Consider the following 18,185-nt stretch of genomic DNA (forward strand, 5'->3'; position numbering starts at 1 on the left):
TTTGACAAGAAATAAGATAATGGCACACTTTTGGAGTTTATTTCCACAATTATATCTTGTTACATTGATTGCTAGTGACATGTTTTGGCACTGTGTGCCTCTGGATGAAATTCACTGAGAAGGGCATGGCATCTTTTCCTGATATTCCTGTCAGGAAAGCATTACTTGGCTTGGGGGGGGGGGGCAAGCTGGAGGAAATACTTCATAGTGCTAGGATGAAGGTTATGCTAGAAAATGCAGGCTTATGCTTTACAAAACTGCTAAAGCCATGAAAGATGGGGAAACTGAGGCCAAAGATGTCTGAAAAAAATTCACATAGTATATATTCCTGAAGGGTAGTATGTGGGTTGTGTAACAGGCTTTGTTTTTAGAAAGCAGACGCTAGTATTTCAAGGTAAAGGCACACATGTCTGAAGCTTCTTTCCTCAGAATGTTACAAAAGATTGATAAAACTGTATGTGCTGAGCTGGGCGGCGGTGGCACACACCTTTAATCCCAGCAGTCGGGAGGCAGAGGCAGGTGGATCTCTGTGAGTCTGAGGCCAGCCTGGTCTACAGAGCGAGATCCAGGACAGGCACCAAAACTACACGGAGAAACCCTGTCTCAAAAAACCAAAACAAACAAACAAAAAAATAAAACTGTATGGGTTGAACATATGTATTTATGCATGGAGACAGGAATGGTAAGCAATTAAAGAAATGTAGCAGAATATTAACAGGGAGAGACATCCGAATGAAGGTATACAATGTATTGTTAGCACCTTAGGAATTTGAAATTCCTTCATTGTCAGAGACCCGAAACAGAATGGAAACTTTGGTGAAAGCACGTACACACCTTCCTCCACTACACTGAGTGGATGCATTGACAAGGAAGGCAACACTTTCGTACCTTTAGTGTAAGTCATTTGAAAAGGCTTTTTCTTCACGAAGCTTAAGCTGACATTTTAAAGCCCAATGATAAAAGAGAATCTTGATTTGTTCAATTTTATAGGCCAAGCATCAAACACGTTTATTGTTCTGTCTCTGTTACATTGTTAAGTAGGAGTTCTATTTCTAGCATCATTCCATCAGAAAAATGTAGTAACTTGAGTATTATCAAAGGTTTTTACAAGTAAAACAGAAAGACTGTGTGTGTCAGGTTAAATTGTGTTTGTGTGTATTGTGTGTATGTGAGAGAGAGAAAAAAAGAGACAGAGAACAGAAAAAGTTGCAAGTGCTGCTGGTTTTTAAGAATTCAAGAATTGTTAATGACATGTTCTATAATCTCAAAAACAGAAGAGCATGTGATTAGGAGTAAAGGACACTGGCCAAAAGAAAAGCAAGCTATTAACAGATTTTGATTTTTAAAAATGAACAAAATGTTTATGATACAAATGAAGCTTTGGGAGAAAAGTGTTGATAATAGAAAACCATGCTTCTAAAAAAGCTAGGGGTCCAAGAAACCAGATTGAACTGTATCAAAATGCTGCTAAGCCATAAATCCTCATCGAGTCTGAAGGAGTGTTTTCATTGCAGAGTCCAGACTCTCTAAGGCCTTTCGATAGAATCACAGTCAAACATCTGGATTGGTAAACTCAATAAAAAAGGAATATACCTTTGTAGAGGCAGAATATAAACCCAAACCCTCACACACAGTCCAGTAAAGGTTTAATGAATGAAGTAATAAAATACGCAGGAAAGTTAAGTATCCAGGGTGGGGAGGGAAGAGGCAGTTTGAAGAAAATAAACTGAAAAGTCCGAAAATCACTGTTCTCCCAGTTAGGTCATTTTGAAAAGGTAAATAAGATACCTAAGCATTTTTAGGATAGTGCAGAGAAACTCTTCTGACAATACTGAGCTGACTCTCAAAATCATTTTTTGACAAATGTGTCCCATTTAAAACTTAGTATGTGAAGGAAATACTTAAAAATTTAGCTTAGATGAATCATGTATGCACCCTCAAGGGATTCAAAGCACTGAGGAAAGTTTTCACTTCCATTCATGGATAATCAGAGAAACTTCATTCATACTTCTTCCAGCAACTGTATTTACTCATATCCAGAAATACCTTTGATCTTTTACCTACAGGTAAGCTGTATAAATATATGCACTTCACTTTCACAAGCGAGCACACCCAGGAAAGGAAGAGGAAAGACAATCAACTCTCTCAGAAATGAGGAGTGCCACAGGAGTATAAAAAAGTAGCTAACAAGACTATCTCTATGGCTCCGCACGCACCTGTTTATAGCCCTTACTTTATAAGCCTGCAGGCTTTTCAGGACACTTTCATAGCATAAACTAGGAATTCTCAGAGTGAGAGAGGCAACAAATAAATGAAACTATCTTCCCCTCTTTCCCCCAAAGACGACAGAAATCAGTGCACTTTTAAACAAGGGTTGTCGCATGCAGCTGCCCACTCCCTCATGAAAACACTCAGATCTTCTTACTCAGAAGCTGACTGATTTTACAGAAAACAGAAACCACACCTTCAAAGACGCACTCAAGTCTGCACAGTGTTGGGCTTCTGTGCCAAAAAAAAGTCCATTTCCAGAAAGACAGTTGGAGCTACATCTTCTGAGCCTGCTTCAAACTAAAGCCTGTGAAGTGTAAAGTTACACAATCAACTGCTAAAAGGGTTTTTTGGGGGAGGGGAAACTAAACATATCTCTTGTTCTTAAAGAAATAATAGTTTTCAAGAAAAAAAAAATCACCAGTGCTACCATACTACCTTAGAGTAGTTTACAGAATAACAGCAGAGCCTGCAACGTACAGAGTACCATTATTTTTAGATTATCATTTGCTTTCTACAATGCCTTGAAAAATAGTAAATGTATGAAGACACATGACAGCTATTGTCCAATCACTGACAGTATTAAAATTACATTTTAATCTAATTTCTGGAAAGTTCTGCAAAAGCAGCCTAGAAAAGCAAACTAAAATTTAATGAGAAAAAGTCTAGTCAAATCGTAATCAAAACAGTAACAAATTAACAGTATCCAAAATATACTAACTAAAAATTCAGACCTTTCCACATTCGTTCTTCAGATTTACCAGTAAAGCTTTCCTGGAATGGGTCGTTTCAATACAAGATTTTTTTTTCATCATGCCATTCTATATGAATGGAGCTGGTGAGAATAAAACCTCTTCAGCAGCTGCTTCATTACAGCTCTACCTCCAATTTCCTCCGACTCAAACATCAACGTAAGAACAGTTCACACAAACAGGGAGAGGAATGAGGGTACAGGGGAGCGTCCATGCCTTTGTTTGGGTGGCAAAACGAACAAACATAAAGGTTCAACGGTGCCATTCGCACCTATCCCCACCCATGCCAGTCCTGGAGAGCACTTTTAACCTATTCGCTCCTCGGTACTTGGGGTCCGCGAAGTCAGTGGAATCCAAGGCTTTCCACATATCTCAACACCGGCTGCGGGGGCAGTGAGCTCCGGGGCTCTACAGAAAATGAAGGAGGGCACGAATCTTTTGAGGACAGAGGGACGAGGCGATGTAGACCTGTGTGGAGGATGGGGCGCGCCGCGGAAACCGGGAGGCTTGCAAAATCGTGAGCGCGAGGAACCCGGTGGGTCAGACAGGATGCTGTTACCTGTTCGGGGATGGGGACAGAAGAGGACGACGGGCACACTCGCAAGAGACAGGGAAGGGCGTGAACCAGGCAGCTTTAGACAGCCTCCGCCAGAGCCGAGCCGCGAAGCAGAGACTTACGGTTACTTCTCCGGGTGGGGACCGGGGTCGCGCGGATCCCGCAGGTCTGCAGGTCTTCCTCCGCCGCGGCCACCTGCCTCTCGTGCCAAGGCAGCGGGTGACCTCGGGGCCACTCTGCGCCCCACCCACCCGCCGCCGGCGGCTGCGGGAGCCCGAGGATGCGCGCTGGAGGCCCGCGGGAAGCGCTGCGCGAGCCCGACCGACGCGCCCGGCGAGCTCACACTGGGCGGGCGCCCCCCATCTTCCCCGGCAGCGCGCCGCCGCTCTCAGGGGAGGGAGGAGGGGGCGGGGGCGCCGGCCTCCGCCGCTCGGTCAAGTCCAGCGCATGGCTCGTGCCGCGGGCGCGCGCGCGCGCAGCCGCGGAGGCCGACCTCCCCTGCCCGGCGTCGCGCCCCGCCGCCGCCGCCGCCAACAGCGCGAGCTCACGGCTGCCGGCTACCCGCACCAGACAGCGGCGGCCGCCCCACGAAGTGGCACGAACCGGCACGGACGGCGGCACCCCGCAGACCGACCCGGAAGCTTTTCCGCCGCAAGCCTTAAGCAGGCTGGAGGGGGGGGGGGGGTAACCCCGGAAGTTGTTTCCCGGCGCCGGGAGCGGCGGGATGGCAAGCTGAGGCCTAGGGAGTCCCAAGTTTGTGCCGCAGCTGCAGGGTGACTGGGGCCGAGGAGAGGGAAGGACTGGAGAGCGGGTGCCCGGAGACCCGAACTCTCGGGGCGGGCGGCTTCGGGTGACGGCCGAGGGGCTTCCTGCCACAGGAAGTCGGGTCGGGCTTCTGGGCCTCTTGGAGACGCCGGAGGAATGAGCGAACGGTGAGGGCTCCTCCGTCCACCGGCTGCTGCCCCACCCTGTGACTTGGATGTAGCGGCCCGCGCGAAGATCGGCCGCTCGCTCGGGTGAGTCTTGGCGATTTCCTTCGCGCGGAAACCAGGAGAGGCACGATCCGGGCTCCGGCTAGCGAAAACGGGTGGGCCGGCCAACCTCTCCGACTAGGTTCTGCAGGCAAGGGGTGTTACTTCTTCGGAGCAGGTGCCGAGCAGCCGGGGTCGTCTTTGGGGTGAGAGCCCTTGGAGCAAAACGGCTTGCATTTTTCCCACTAACGGAACACTGGTGGGTGGTGGCAGGGGACACTTCCCAGGCAGTGTTGTCATTGTCGGGAAAGCGATCCCCAAGCTTATCGCTTGTAGCTCCTTTCTCCCTTCTTTCCGAGTTCTTCGTTCATGGTTTTTGCCTGGCTTGCTTTGCTGTCCCCGCCCCTCGGTACTTGTAGCTTCACCAGAAGCCTTTATGTGAAACCTTAAGATTTCAGCTCCGTTCCTGTCCCACTCTCTCGACCAACTGACCCACGAAGGAATATTACCCAGGTGGGGCACTAAATGACAACTCTCCTTTCTCACTCGTAATGATAACCCCAAATGCCCCTACGTATTTCTAAAAAGATCACAGAAACCTCTCCCAATTATGAACCCTCTCCACTTACGTAAGTCCTCATTATATCAGGCGTTTATGCCTGAGCATTTTCTCGGGTGCCGTGAGCCATGTAACATAGTAACAATACCTTTATTTCTTTTGACTGGTTCTCTCTTCCTCTCCTGTTGTGCTTCTGCTGCACCTGCCTTTCCTTTACGGTTGGTGGCTTTGGTTATTTGCTGGCTTCAACCTTCTGTTTCCTTTTATGTCATTGGAAGACCATTTTAAGTGTTCCAGTCCAAATACTTCTTGAAAACCAATTTTAAGAATATTTGGGGGATATGTTAATAGTGAATGATTTAAAATATATGGTATTAACAAATGAAACACTTTGTTAATAGACGTTTTCTTGTCATGAGTTGATTGAGACAAGAATTAGTTTACTTTAAATTCTGTGTAGAAGGTTAACAGCTTCTTCATTCCTCCTTTGGGTGCTTTATTGTTTCCTGTAATTGCCATGTATTGTAAAGTGTCACTACAGCACAGTGTCTTTTAAAGAAGTTTGCAGTCTTTAAGGCATCCTTATATCTTATTCTTTATAGTTTATTATGTTTTAGTCATTAATCTAAAATGAAAATAATCGCTATACAGAATTTGAGGAAAGTCTCTTTCGCTTTCACTGAGCAGCTCTTTTGCATGTGGTGGGTTTTCAGAATGATCTTATTAAAATATTTGAACTGAAAAACATTCCATGAACTATTTAGAATGTGAATGAATGTGTCCTCAAAACTTTAAACAAAATGAAATGTCTTCATGCCAATGTTTCACTCTAACTTCTTCATCAAAATACCTTAGTTTCTTTGCTACCAAATCAATGAAAACTTTTGTAATTCAAAAAGTTTAATTAAGACAAATATTTGGGAAGTAATACCTGTTAAGCTTTTATACTAAATTTTATTTAAAATGTCAGAAATTACTGAATTTTGAAAGAATTTCATTTTCATAAAATTTTCAAAAAGAAGGCTTTTTTTAATTTTAGGAAAATGAGTTAGGATATCAAAGTGACATCAGTTGCATCTGAGAAAACAGAATAAATGTGTATCCTCTTAAGTAACATTTTCAACCCTTTCTTGAAAATGCTTTTTTTTTCTCTCCTGAGAGTTGAAGCAGAAGCGGACTCATTAAATATGAAAAGACCATTTTAATGCCTAATGGGCCTTTTTAAAAATTGAAGAAAGTTCATGTCACTGTGACTAGAAAGGAAACTCTTTGGTTGATGTTCTTTTAGAAATTGACTGGCATATCACTGAGTGGAACCTTTAAAAGGCAAAAGGATAAAGTTATATTCTGTCCAAGAGAAGCTTTTCGGTGTAGTTGTGAAGTGTTATTACCTAATAGCACTGATCAGAGAGAACACTCAGCAATCCAGTCTATAGCTGGAATTCAATTACTTTTTCCAAAACTGCTCAGTGGAGACTTAAAAAATAGTTTTGGGGGGATAGGGAAGATTACATACATTGACACAGTGACTATATTTAAAAGAAGAACTTTAGATTACCTAGGGAATTGATAACAGAAGTGGAAAAGATTTCTTTTGTCAACTGACCAAATGACCAAATGGTTCAGATGGGCATCTCCAAAGGCACTTATAAACCCTAGGTTAAGTCATCCATGTGTCGAAAGCAATGGTTTCTTGCTGAAAGTTATGGAGTATCAGTAGGTATAAAGAAAGTAGCCAGCTACTTCCAGCTTCCAAACTTAACATATATTTTTATACTTTATGGAAAATAAGAGTACATTATTCTGAACCACTATTTCGAGACATTATTTACTTTATAAGATATTTTATAATGATACCACCTTTTTAAGCCCCAAAGACAGATTCTTGATTCTTGATGGAGATAAAGTTAAAGTCAATTCTGGCTTTCCTTTTAGGTATTAGATATTGTAAGATATAAAAATCAACATTTTTATAATTTTTTTCAAAGTGTATATTTAAAAAATATTAAATATTTAAAAACATTTTAAAAGGCTGTTGGGCTGGGTGTAATGTTGCATATATGTGTATTTTTTTACCTTGCCGCTAGTTGTGTCATTTACTCTTCCAAGGAACTTTTTGTTTGTTTTATAAAGCAATGGGAAATCCAGAAAACATAGAAGATGCATATGTTGCAGTTATCCGTCCAAAGAATACTGCCAGTCTCAACTCGCGGGAATACAGAGCTAAGTCCTATGAAGTGAGAAAATCTAATAACATTTGTTTCCTCCTGTTGACTGTCATTCTGTGTACCATTTACGTATAGAGCACTCTGAGCATATGCCGCAGTTATTATTCATGAGCTGGTTAGTCTAGATCTCTACCCTGTTGCTTTTTACTGTTGCATACCTTTCAGTAACTTGTCATTCATTTACACGTGTAAATTATTAGATAAAAAGTTATTTGAGGGACTGAGATGTAGATCAGTTGACAGAGTGGTTGGCCAGCATGCAGCTTAAAGGTCTGAGTTTGACTCCTAGCACTGCATTAAACCAAGCAGCATGGACCTTGACTACACAGGGAGCTTGAGGCCATCTGGGCTGCAGGAGACCCTGCCTTACAAGTGAAAGAAAGAGAACAAAAGGCAAAGTCACCATTGTTTTGTTGTTTGTTTTTTAGAGACAGGGTTTCTCTGTGTGTAGCCCTGGCTGTCCTGCAACTCACTCTGTAGACCAGGCTGGCCTTGAACTCAGAGATCTGCCTACCTCTGTCTCCCCAGTGCTGAAATGAAAGGCATGAGCCACCACGCCCAACTCATGATTTTCTTAAGTTTATTTACTTAGGTCTTTGTATAATTTATGGAATAACTCAAAAATTAAAAACATAATGAAAATAAATTTGTTCAGACTTTTAATGTAAAGATTGATATTGTTTACTTTTAGATTATTAATTATATCTGTATGTGTGTTTATATATTACTTATACAAATAAAACTGAGTTGCTTTTTTTCCTATATAAGAGAAATAAGCCTAATTTCTCTAACATTGGCCTTAAATTGCTTTTGTAAGGTTATCTGAAGCCATTTCCCAATCTCAGTTGCACTATAGATTGACTTGGGAAACTACTTGTACTAGGAGCCTAGTTGTTATGTGTTCTGATTGAATAGGTCCAGAGAGAAGACTAGCACTGGTACTATTTTAAAGCGTCCTAGGTTATACTGTAATATGCACCTAGGGTTGAGAAAGGCTGTCAGATTAAAATAGTATTCTAGGGCAAGTGCATTTTAAACTTTGTCTTAATGCTGTTTTTCCTCATCTAAGATTTTATTGCATGAAGTTCCCATTGAAGGACAGAAAAAAAAGAGAAAGAAAGTTTTGCTGGAAACTAAACTTCAAGGCAACAGTGAAATAGCACAAGGCATATTGGATTATGTAGTAGAAACTACCAAACCAATTTCTCCTGCAAACCAGGGCATCAGAGGTAGGAAACTTTCTCTCTCCCTCCAGCTGTTTGTTTCCAATAGTTAAAAAGAAAAAATCGTGGGGGTTTTGGAGGGAAGAGGTGTTCTGTTTTGTTTACTTTGTTCACTATGTAACCTTAGCTGGCCTGGAACACAATGTATAGACCAGGCTGGCCTTGAACTTGCAGAGATCTGTCTGCCTCTGCCTGAGTGCTGGATTTAAAGACTTGTGCTGTTTGTGCCTAGCCCAGAAAAATATTTTCTTTAAATATTTTAAGATCAGTTTCTTTCTATGTTCCTTTCCATTTGAAAAATTGGGAAAAACCTCAGGAAGTTGTTAAACTGTAGTCCAGAGTATTGAAGAAGTATCTTCAGTATAATTTTATTAATTTTTATTGGCAAGTATTAATTGTACAAAATAGATTTAATTATAGAATTTTTCAATGTAATTATGTACTTTCTCATTGTCACTGTTGCAGTTCAGTCCCGCTCCAGCCTGCACTGGTCCCCTTCTTCCCAAAGATAACTAACTTCTGTCGAACCCACACCATGTAAGGAGTTTCAGAGTTAGTGATTTATTTATGGGGAGACTGCAGTATGCTTTTCTAGATAATTCTCTTTGAACTATTATTTTTATTTATACCAGACATAAGCCTCTCTATGGCTAAGTGAAACATAATATTCATGGCTTAATTAGGCGCCCCCGCCCCCCCCCCCACAAAATCTTTAAGTTACCAAGATAATACAGTTTTCTTCTCATTTTGGTCAGAGGAAGAAGAACCTTTTCAAAAAACCAAACCGAAAAAGTGTTATAAAAGTATTAACCTTGGCCGGGCAGTGGTGGCATGTGCCTTTGACCCCAGCACTCTGGAGGCAGAGGCAGATATCTCTCAAGACCAGCCTGGTCTACATAGGGAGTTCCAGGACAGCCAGAGCTACACAGAGAAAACCCTGTCTCAAAAAAACCCACAAAAACAACAACAAAAAAAGTAAATAAAAAAATAAAAAGAAAGGAAAAAGAAATATTAACCCTGAAAGATTGGAGCCCATTTAAAATATTAGATAATATATAGCCTGTGCAAATTATTGAAAAGTAATAACCTATTTTTTAGCCTCTAAGACACAGAGAGGAGTCACGACAACATTTATAAATTGTGTATATGTTATGCTTTAAAAAGGAAAGTGTTCAGGGGCCGGATAGATGGCTGAGTGGTTAAGAGCCCTTGGCTGCACTTACAGAGGACACAGATTTGATTTCCAGCATCCACAACTGTCTGTAGTTCCAGCTCATAGGAAGTTTCTAGTACTTTAAAATATGGCCCTGAATCTGTTAGTTGATTGTGTATATATTGATCCTGTAGTGTCAAAATTTACCAACATTTATTTTGATTTTTTTAATTAAAAACTTTGTATGTTGTGTATGCATGCATGCCTGTATGTTCATTTGTGTGTGTGAGTATGGGTCATGCTAGTACCATAGCTCATGTGTAGAGATGCTAGGGCAACCTTGAGTGTCTCTGTCCATGCTTCCACCTTGTTTGATAAGGGATTTCTTGATTGCTACAGCTGCATTCACCAGGCTAGCTGGCCTTCAAACTTCTGAGAATTCTCCCATCTTGCTGTAGGCTGTAGAGTATAGGCACACAGTAATGTGCCCAGATTTACATGAGTTCTGAGAATTCTCATACTTGTGCAGCAAATACTTTACCCACTGAGTCTTCTCCCCAGCTGCCAGAATTACCAGTTTTTCTTAGTGCATATAATATAAAATGTAATAAATTGCCTTTTTGTATGTTTGAGTTTCTAAAATCTTTATTTTCTTTAGTCTTTCTGTGTATGTTTTAAAATTTTTATTAGTATTAATTTATTACTAAATTTTCATATATAAAATATATTATATCTCTAATATATATGATATTTAATATAAAATTAATGTTAATATTGATATTTAAATTTTATTTATTTTTGTGCTGCAAGAGATCAAACTCAAACCATTGCTCCTGTTGTACATGTGTTATACCAATGAGGGGTATCTCCCACCCCTAAAAACTTGTTTTCTAATCCTGAAGGCAATTTGTAAGATTTATATATCTATTATCTTCAGCCAGGTATGATGCTTTGCACCTGTAATCTTGACACTTGGGAGGCCGAGGTAACAGGATCATGAGTTAAAGTTAAAGGCTAGCCTGGGCTATAATGAGGGACTCTATCTCAACAATGCAAAGAAGCAAGAAAACATCCTCTTACTTCATCTTTACTCTTTTTTTTAATGAGGAAAACGCGTGGTACTGATGAAGAAATTTCCTCTCGATGGAGAGAAGGCAGGCAGAGAAGCGGCACTGTTCCTCGTGCCGTCGGTTGTCAAAGGTAATCTAGTTAGACTTCTAGCTAGTTTGAATGTCAACTGGAAGTTGACTGAAGTCTTAGGAGTGCACATTTATAGTTACTACTGTAATATTGTTACACATGTTTTTAAGTTAACAGGGGAAAAAGTTGTCAAATATTTTAATTTTAAGGGGATGTATAGGCTTCTTGGCTAATTCATACTGGTTTTCATTTCCATTTTTAAGACGGAGATGTGAAGAGAGGAGTAATTATAATTAAAGTATTCAGGGTGAGGAGCTAGAGAGATGGTTCAGCAGTTAAGAACACTGGCTGTGCTTCCAGAGGACCCCGTTCAAGTCCTGTCATTCAGACAGTGGCTCACAAGCATCTGTAACTCCAGTTCCAGGAGATCCAGCACTGTCTTCTGGCCCCTGAAGGCACAAGGCATACATGTGGTGGACAGACATACTTGTAGACAAAACTCATAGACATGAAATAAAATTAAAATTGAAAAAGTATTCTGGCTGGGCAGTGGTAGTACACATCTTTAATCCCAGCACTCGGGAGGCAGAGGCAGGTGGATCTCTGAGTTCAAGGCCAGCCTGGTGTAAAAAGTGAGTTTCAGGATAGCCAGGGATACACAGAAAGAAACCCTGTCTCTAAAAAACAAAAACAAAACAAAAGTATTCTGGTTATAAAGCAATTTTTCAAAGGATATGCTATTAATAGGCTAAATATACATGTAACTTATAATGAGACCAAGAAAATGTCAGTGGTAGTTCTAAAATACTGTCCAGTAATATTGTTGCTAACATTTACAGAACATAAATCTAATATAAAAATTTGACATCTTGGACTAATAGAAAGCAATTTTGAGTTTCAGTACAGATCCTATCACTAATTCATTTTGAGACTTTAGGTGAATCTTTAAGATTTAAAATTTAATTTTATATAAAAAGAGACAGCATTATTCCATGCTCACACTTGATTCATAGTATAGAGAGAATTCATTGAGGTATTTGATATGAATTTGCTTTACAAACCATAGAGTGTTGGCCAGCTCTAGCACACAAGATTCATTCTAAGTGTTCTCAAGTTTTTTAAAAAAAAAATCTAGTATTTTAAATGTTGTTGGAAATCTTAATAATTGTACAACATTATTGAGGAAGAGATTATAAAGATTATAAATGCTGGGACCAGAAGGCTGGCTTAGTGATTAAAAGTGCTTGCCATGCAATCCTGATGACCCGAGTTCAATCCCAGGAACCCACATAAAACAGCCAAAAATCCTCTGGAATCCCAGCATTCCAATTGTGAGTTTGGGAGATGGAGACAGTAGAATGCATGAATCAAAAACTCATGGGCCAGCTATCCTGGAATCTGCTACACATAGCAGAGAACAAGACACACATTGTGTCAACAAGGTGGAAGACAAGAACCAACTCCCAAAAGTTGTTCCCTGATCTACACACAAACACACTAAATAGAATTTAAGATAGTAGATGCTGTTTTCATCAAAGTGAATAAGTTACAGAGCTGGCTGTCACTTGAGTCCAGACCTTGTAATTCCAAATACAGAACAATTTCTGTTAAGTGCACAAATTTTGAGAACATGCTCCGTATTAAGAAAATGTATTTGTAAACTTTATGTAATGGAATAATTTCTTTTTCTTTTTCAGATAATACTAAATATTCATATACTCCAGGATGCCCAATTTTTTACTGCTTACAGGATATTATGAGAGTTTGTAGTGAATCCAGTACTCACTTTGCAACACTTACAGCAAGGATGTTAATAGCCTTGGATAAGTAAGAAACACATTAAAAATATTTTAAATCAGTAATAATTTAAATTAGTCTGACGTACACTTCTGGGAAATATTAATGAAAAATAACCTATTGTATTAAAAAATGGTCAGATTTTAAGTTATAAGGATGAAAAATCCCCTAACTAAGACTGCCTTGCCTACTTAGAGGATGTTAGTTTTATCTTCCCAAAGAAGAAGCACTTCCCAGCTTTCAGGATCAAGGTTCTTCTCTTACAAAAATAGGCATAGTAGTTACTCTTGTCAGTGAGCAAGTCATAGTCTGTCTTCTTTTGTGTACTATCACATCTCAGGAGGCCCAGTGTAGAAGTACTTCGTACTTTTTAAAGGTGTTTTATGATTATAATGGCATAGACTTTAGAATAATTCCTGTATCTACTGACATAGTTTTTTTAAGTACTTAACACTAAAACTGTTTTAAAGCTGAACATAATATTAGAACGTGTCACATGTCAGAGTTGTAGAGTAGTCTGCCTTTTTCACCTTCACTTTTGAACACACACACTTCTGCCTCTTTTTTCCTCTCTGCCAGGTGGCTAGATGAACGTCATGCACAATCTCACTTTATTCCAGCTTTATTCCGACCTTCTGCCCTTGAACGGATAAAGACAAATGTTATAAACCCTGCATATGCTGCTGAATCAGGTCAGACAGAAAACTCACTACATATGGGCTATAGTGCACTAGAAATAAAGAGTAAAATGTTAGCCCTAGAGAAAGCAGACACTTGCATTTACAACCCCTTGTTTGGATCAGATCTTCAGTATACAAATCGGGTAAGCATTGAATTTTGACTCTGGTTTCAAAAGACATTTCAAAAGTAATTTTTTCTAACAAAGATGCATTACCTGTCATTGTAAATATTAAAATAACATCAGTGCTTTATATATATATATGAAAATCAAGTATTTGAGACTTTTAAGGAGTTCTTAATTTTTTTTTTTCTTTTCTAGGTAGATAAAGTGGTAATAAATCCATACTTTGGTCTAGGAGCTCCAGACTACTCAAAAATCCAGATTCCCAAACAGGACAAATGGCAGCGAAGCATGAGCAGTGTCCTGGAAGACAAGTATTGTTGGGTTTACTCTATTGGCTTCCCTAACTTGCTGTTAGAATGTGTCTAGGCAGTGAGTGAGCAGTGTGGTCACTGGCCCACAGCTGCGCAGTGAGAGGCAGCGAGTGAGCAGTGTGGTCACTGGCCCACAGCTGCGCAGGGAGAGGCAGCGAGTGAGCAGTGTGGTCACTGGCCCACAGCTGCGCAGGGAGAGGCAGTGAGTGAGCAGTGTGGTCACTGGCCCACAGCTGCACAGTGAGAGGCAGTGAGTGAGCAGTGTGGTCACTGGCCCACAGCTGCGCAGGGAGAGGCAGCGAGTGAGCAGTGTGGTCACTGGTCCACAGCTGCGCAGTGAGAGGCAGTGAGTGAGCAGTGTGGTCACTGGTCCACAGCTGCGCAGTGAGAGGCAGTGAGTGAGCAGTGTGGTCACTGGCCCACAGCTGCACAGGGAGAGGCAGCGAGTGAGCAGTGTGGTCACTGGCCCACAGCTGCACAGTGAGAGGCAGCGAGTGAGCAGTGTGGTCACTGGTCCACAGCTGCGCAGTGAGAGGCAGTGAGTGAGCAGTGTGGTCACTGGCCCACAGCTGTGTGCAGGGAGAGGCAGTGAGTGAGCAGTGTGGTCACTGGCCCACAGCTGCGCAGTGAGAGGCAGCGAGTGAGCAGTGTGGTCACTGGCCCACAGCTGCGCAGTGAGAGGCAGTGAGTGAGCAGTGTGGTCACTGGCCGACAGCTGTGCAGGGAGAGGCAGTGAGTGAGCAGTGTGGTCACTGGCCCACAGCTGCGCAGTGAGAGGCAGCGAGTGAGCAGTGTGGTCACTGACCCACAGCTGCGCAGTGAGAGGCAGTGAGTGAGCAGTGTGGTCACTGGCCCACAGCTGCGCAGTGAGAGGTAGTGAGTGAGCAGTGTGGTCACTGGCCCACAGCTGCGCAGGGAGAGGCAGCGAGTGAGCAGTGTGGTCACTGACCCACAGCTGCGCAGTGAGAGGCAGTGAGTGAGCAGTGTGGTCACTGGCCCACAGCTGCACAGGGAGAGGCAGCGAGTGAGCAGTGTGGTCACTGGCCCACAGCTGCGCAGGGAGAGGTAGTTTTCCTAGGTGAAGCACATCTGTTTTGAAGTAATGTGAGTTTCCACAGTGTCTATACTTTCTTCATTTCTTTTTTATGATTAGAGAACGACAGTGGGTTGATGACTTTCCTTTGCATCGAAATGCCTGTGAAGGAGATTCAGAATTACTAAGCCATCTTCTCAATAAGGGATTTTCAGTCAACCAACTGGATAATGACCACTGGGCGCCCATTCATTATGCATGCTGGTAAGTAGATTATTCTTTTTAGGAAAATTGACTTCATAATTATAATATTATAGTTTCTTATCAGAAAATGTTCTCATTCCAGACAGCACGGTGTCATGTTTGTCTTCGGGGCCTTCTGTTCTGATCCTTGGATTACTGTGTATATGCTACTGTTCATAATTGCCAAATCTGCCACAAGTAAAGCACTGGCAGTCCTAACCATAGCAAGCCATACAGTAAGATGGCCAGTGTCAGTGCAAACTATGATATTGCCCTTCATGATGCTATTGTTTTGTATTACATTGGTTTATTCTTACTGTAAAATTGATATTTGTTATGTATAGGAGATTTGACCTTATATCATGTTAGGAAGTTATCCATTAGATGCACGATGTTAAAGACATGCTGAATAAATAAAAAGAAAGTAAAAAAGAAAAGAAAATTATCCATTTAGGTCTTTCAGAATCTAAGGTATCAAGAAGCCTCCCAAATCCTTCCTCAGAGATTCTTAGAACCTCTACCTTCTATATCATCAGATGTAAGGGCTGGAACAGAATTGGGGTTGTTCTTTGTGTTTGCTGCCCAGTATACCTCTTGGCACTGTTACTCTTCTCCCATAATAATGCTGCTTAGCTGAACTGAGTTCTTATTTCATAGCAGTAATAAATTGTTACAGATTATTGTCTCAAAAAGACATAGTCATTCCATTTTTTATGAGATTGCTTTTAATATATTGTTTTAATTGATCTAACTTTTGTAAATAACGCTACATTTTTTACTTCCTATTAAATGTCCACGGTATCTTAGTTGTGTCCCACTGGACAAGGAACGTCACCTCTCTGCATTTCAGTTTGCTTATCTAGAAGTAAATTATAGTAAGTAGGGTTGAGAATAGCTTGGTGCTAGACTTGCCTAGTATGTACAAAGCCCTGGGTTCAGTCGTCAGCACTACAAAAAGAAAAAAAAAAGTAAGTAATTAGACCGTTCTAGAGTTCTTTTCAATTCAAATTTTTTATTTCTCTGATTCTAATATTTGTATCTAGCTGTTTGATGGTTATATTCAGTATATATGCTTTTTCTATATCTCTAAAAAATTTTCTGTTTTATCTATAAATATGCACTTGATAGGGAATGTAGTTCAGTGGCAGAACACTCAATGTACATGAGGTCTGAGGTTTAATCTCTAGTAGCAGAGGAAAAACCAATAAGCTTTTATATTTATATTTAGGAAGCTACCCTAAATAATCTTTAGCTGATCTCATAGATTTTCCCTCACGTAACTAATAAATACTGGTAGTAGAAACAATACTTAGAGCTAAAAAGAAGATGTAGATTACACTTCAATCCTCAAAATTCACTGATATTGGGAATGATAGCATCAGCGAACGTTAATTTAGGAATCCCAGACTTACAGATTTGAGTGTGCTTTCCATTTTGCAGCAGAGGTTATTTTATTCTCTAGTAAAGGAAAAGGGAAACTTTGTATTGCCTGCTTCATAAAAGCAAAAGTATAGTGTGACATTTAATGTGTTTGGGGGATATTCCGAGGTTTCAGTAGCAATGGTTAGGTCCTAAGTATGGTCTTTATTAAGTTGCTTAACATCCTAATAGCCTGCTTATGTACTTACAAGGTGGAGTTTAAAATGGTATTTTCCCTAAGATAAAATAGAAAATGCAAATAAAGCAGTTGAGAGCACATAATAAGTGTTGAATAAATGTTGGCTTTGACTAGTAAGTATGACTGAGGTAGAAGAATAGCTCAGCGGCAGGACATTTGCTTAATATGTCAAGAAAGAAGGGAAGGGGTGGGGAGGAAAGAGAAAGAGGAAAAAGAATTGTTGAAATGCACAAATCACGTTGTCTAAATCTAAAACTTACTAATTTTTAGTATTCTTAGTTATAATTTATTAGTAGTAGAATACAGAATGAAAAATTTCTCCTTTGATAAAATCTGTCAATTGAAAATAATGATCATGATTGGATTGCTGTGAATCTGAAGAAAGAATGGTTATAGTTCAGGCTGGGTGGTACATACTTGTAACCCAAGCAATTGGGAAGCAGAGGAGGGAGGATCACTACAAGTCTGAGCCCAGCCTTGTCTATATACCAGCCAGGGCTCTATACTGAGATCCTGTCTCAAAAGAAAAAGAATAAAAACTAATAAAAAGCTTACTTTATTTTGGAAATGCATTCTTAGTCACCGACTGATGACAGGATTATGAAGGGACACAAGCTATTTCAGGTTTGGTCCTGTCTTTTTTTTTTTTTTTTTTTAACCTAGGTTGGCCTTGAACTCTTGATCCTACTGCCTCTGCCTGCTAAGTGCTGGGATTACAGACAGACTGCCATTCCTGGTCCTATCTTTATAAGATTAAATTGTATGATTACCCCTTTGGATCTCATCCTTAAAATTTTGCTAAGATCAATTCTTTAATTTTTTGGTTTGAGAACCCCTTTTTTCTTTGGAAGTTATAGGATCCCAAAGAACTTTTGGTTATGTGGAATTAATATAGCAATATTTAATACATTAGAAATAAAAGTGAAAATGTTTTTATTGATACCAAAAAACATAGTATGTATAAAACAACATGGTTTTGTGAAAAAATACCATATTTTCTAAAACAAAATGTAAAGGACCATGGCATTGTTTTATAGTATCACAGATCTCTAGTCTGTCTAGCTAACAGATGTCATCTCATTTTCTTTCCCCTTCCAGTTCTTCCTTCAGTCTGTTTCAAAACATGTCAGGAAGCTTCTAGAAGACTCCATCCTATTCCTTTGTTCTCAGCAAATTGGAATTGAAGGGGTTACCTTATCATTATTACTATTGACTATTACGTTGTTGTTGTTGTTGGCCTCTGTTCTGTAGTCTGTCCCATCGAATTCAGAAAGCCAGATTCTCACTGGCTTGTAGTCAAGAGATTGTGGATAAATTACATAACTGATTCAAATGTCCCTTTTCTAGTCTGATACAATTACCTCTACCTAACTCCTGATTTGTTGTGGAAACTATATTAAATAACTGAATAAGAAAAATGTAAATGTCATACAAAACTCATGTTTGCACCAGTTATTTTTGTTACTGTTTGAACTGTTCCTCTCACACACTCTCTTGTCTTTTCCTGATTGGGTATTTTTCTAAATTG

The 18,185-nt window shown here is 40.3% G+C and overlaps 2 protein-coding genes across 8 annotated transcripts in view; one reads left to right on the forward strand and one right to left on the reverse strand.

Moving 5' to 3' along the window:
- Window positions 1-4,089, reverse strand: part of Ankib1 (ankyrin repeat and IBR domain containing 1) — a 115,373-nt gene extending 111,284 nt beyond the window's left edge. For 4 of the 5 annotated variants that reach the window (XM_028862776.2, XM_028862770.2, XM_028862761.2 and 1 more), the window contains exon 1: window positions 3,699-4,089. The gene's annotated coding sequence lies outside the window, so the exon portion shown is untranslated. Of the gene's footprint in view, window positions 1-3,579 lie in introns of all 5 variants that reach the window. The other variant, XM_028862749.2, reaches the window with a different exon arrangement.
- A 167-nt stretch (window positions 4,090-4,256) lies between these two features.
- The window catches only part of Krit1 (KRIT1 ankyrin repeat containing), a 37,559-nt gene continuing 23,630 nt past the window's right edge, over window positions 4,257-18,185 (forward strand). For 2 of the 3 annotated variants that reach the window (XM_028862805.2, XM_037203525.1), the window contains exons 1-8: window positions 4,257-4,592; window positions 7,240-7,343; window positions 8,404-8,563; window positions 10,818-10,910; window positions 12,548-12,677; window positions 13,227-13,470; window positions 13,648-13,763; window positions 14,917-15,060. In XM_028862805.2, coding sequence (XP_028718638.1) covers window positions 7,242-7,343; window positions 8,404-8,563; window positions 10,818-10,910; window positions 12,548-12,677; window positions 13,227-13,470; window positions 13,648-13,763; window positions 14,917-15,060 — 989 coding nt within the window. In that variant the 5' untranslated portion in view covers window positions 4,257-4,592; window positions 7,240-7,241. The remainder of the gene's footprint in view (window positions 4,593-7,239; window positions 7,344-8,403; window positions 8,564-10,817; window positions 10,911-12,547; window positions 12,678-13,226; window positions 13,471-13,647; window positions 13,764-14,916; window positions 15,061-18,185) is intronic. The other variant, XM_028862789.2, reaches the window with a different exon arrangement.

Source organism: Peromyscus leucopus, chromosome 3, assembly GCF_004664715.2.
Source record: "Peromyscus leucopus breed LL Stock chromosome 3, UCI_PerLeu_2.1, whole genome shotgun sequence".
Taxonomy (NCBI): domain Eukaryota; kingdom Metazoa; phylum Chordata; class Mammalia; order Rodentia; family Cricetidae; genus Peromyscus; species Peromyscus leucopus.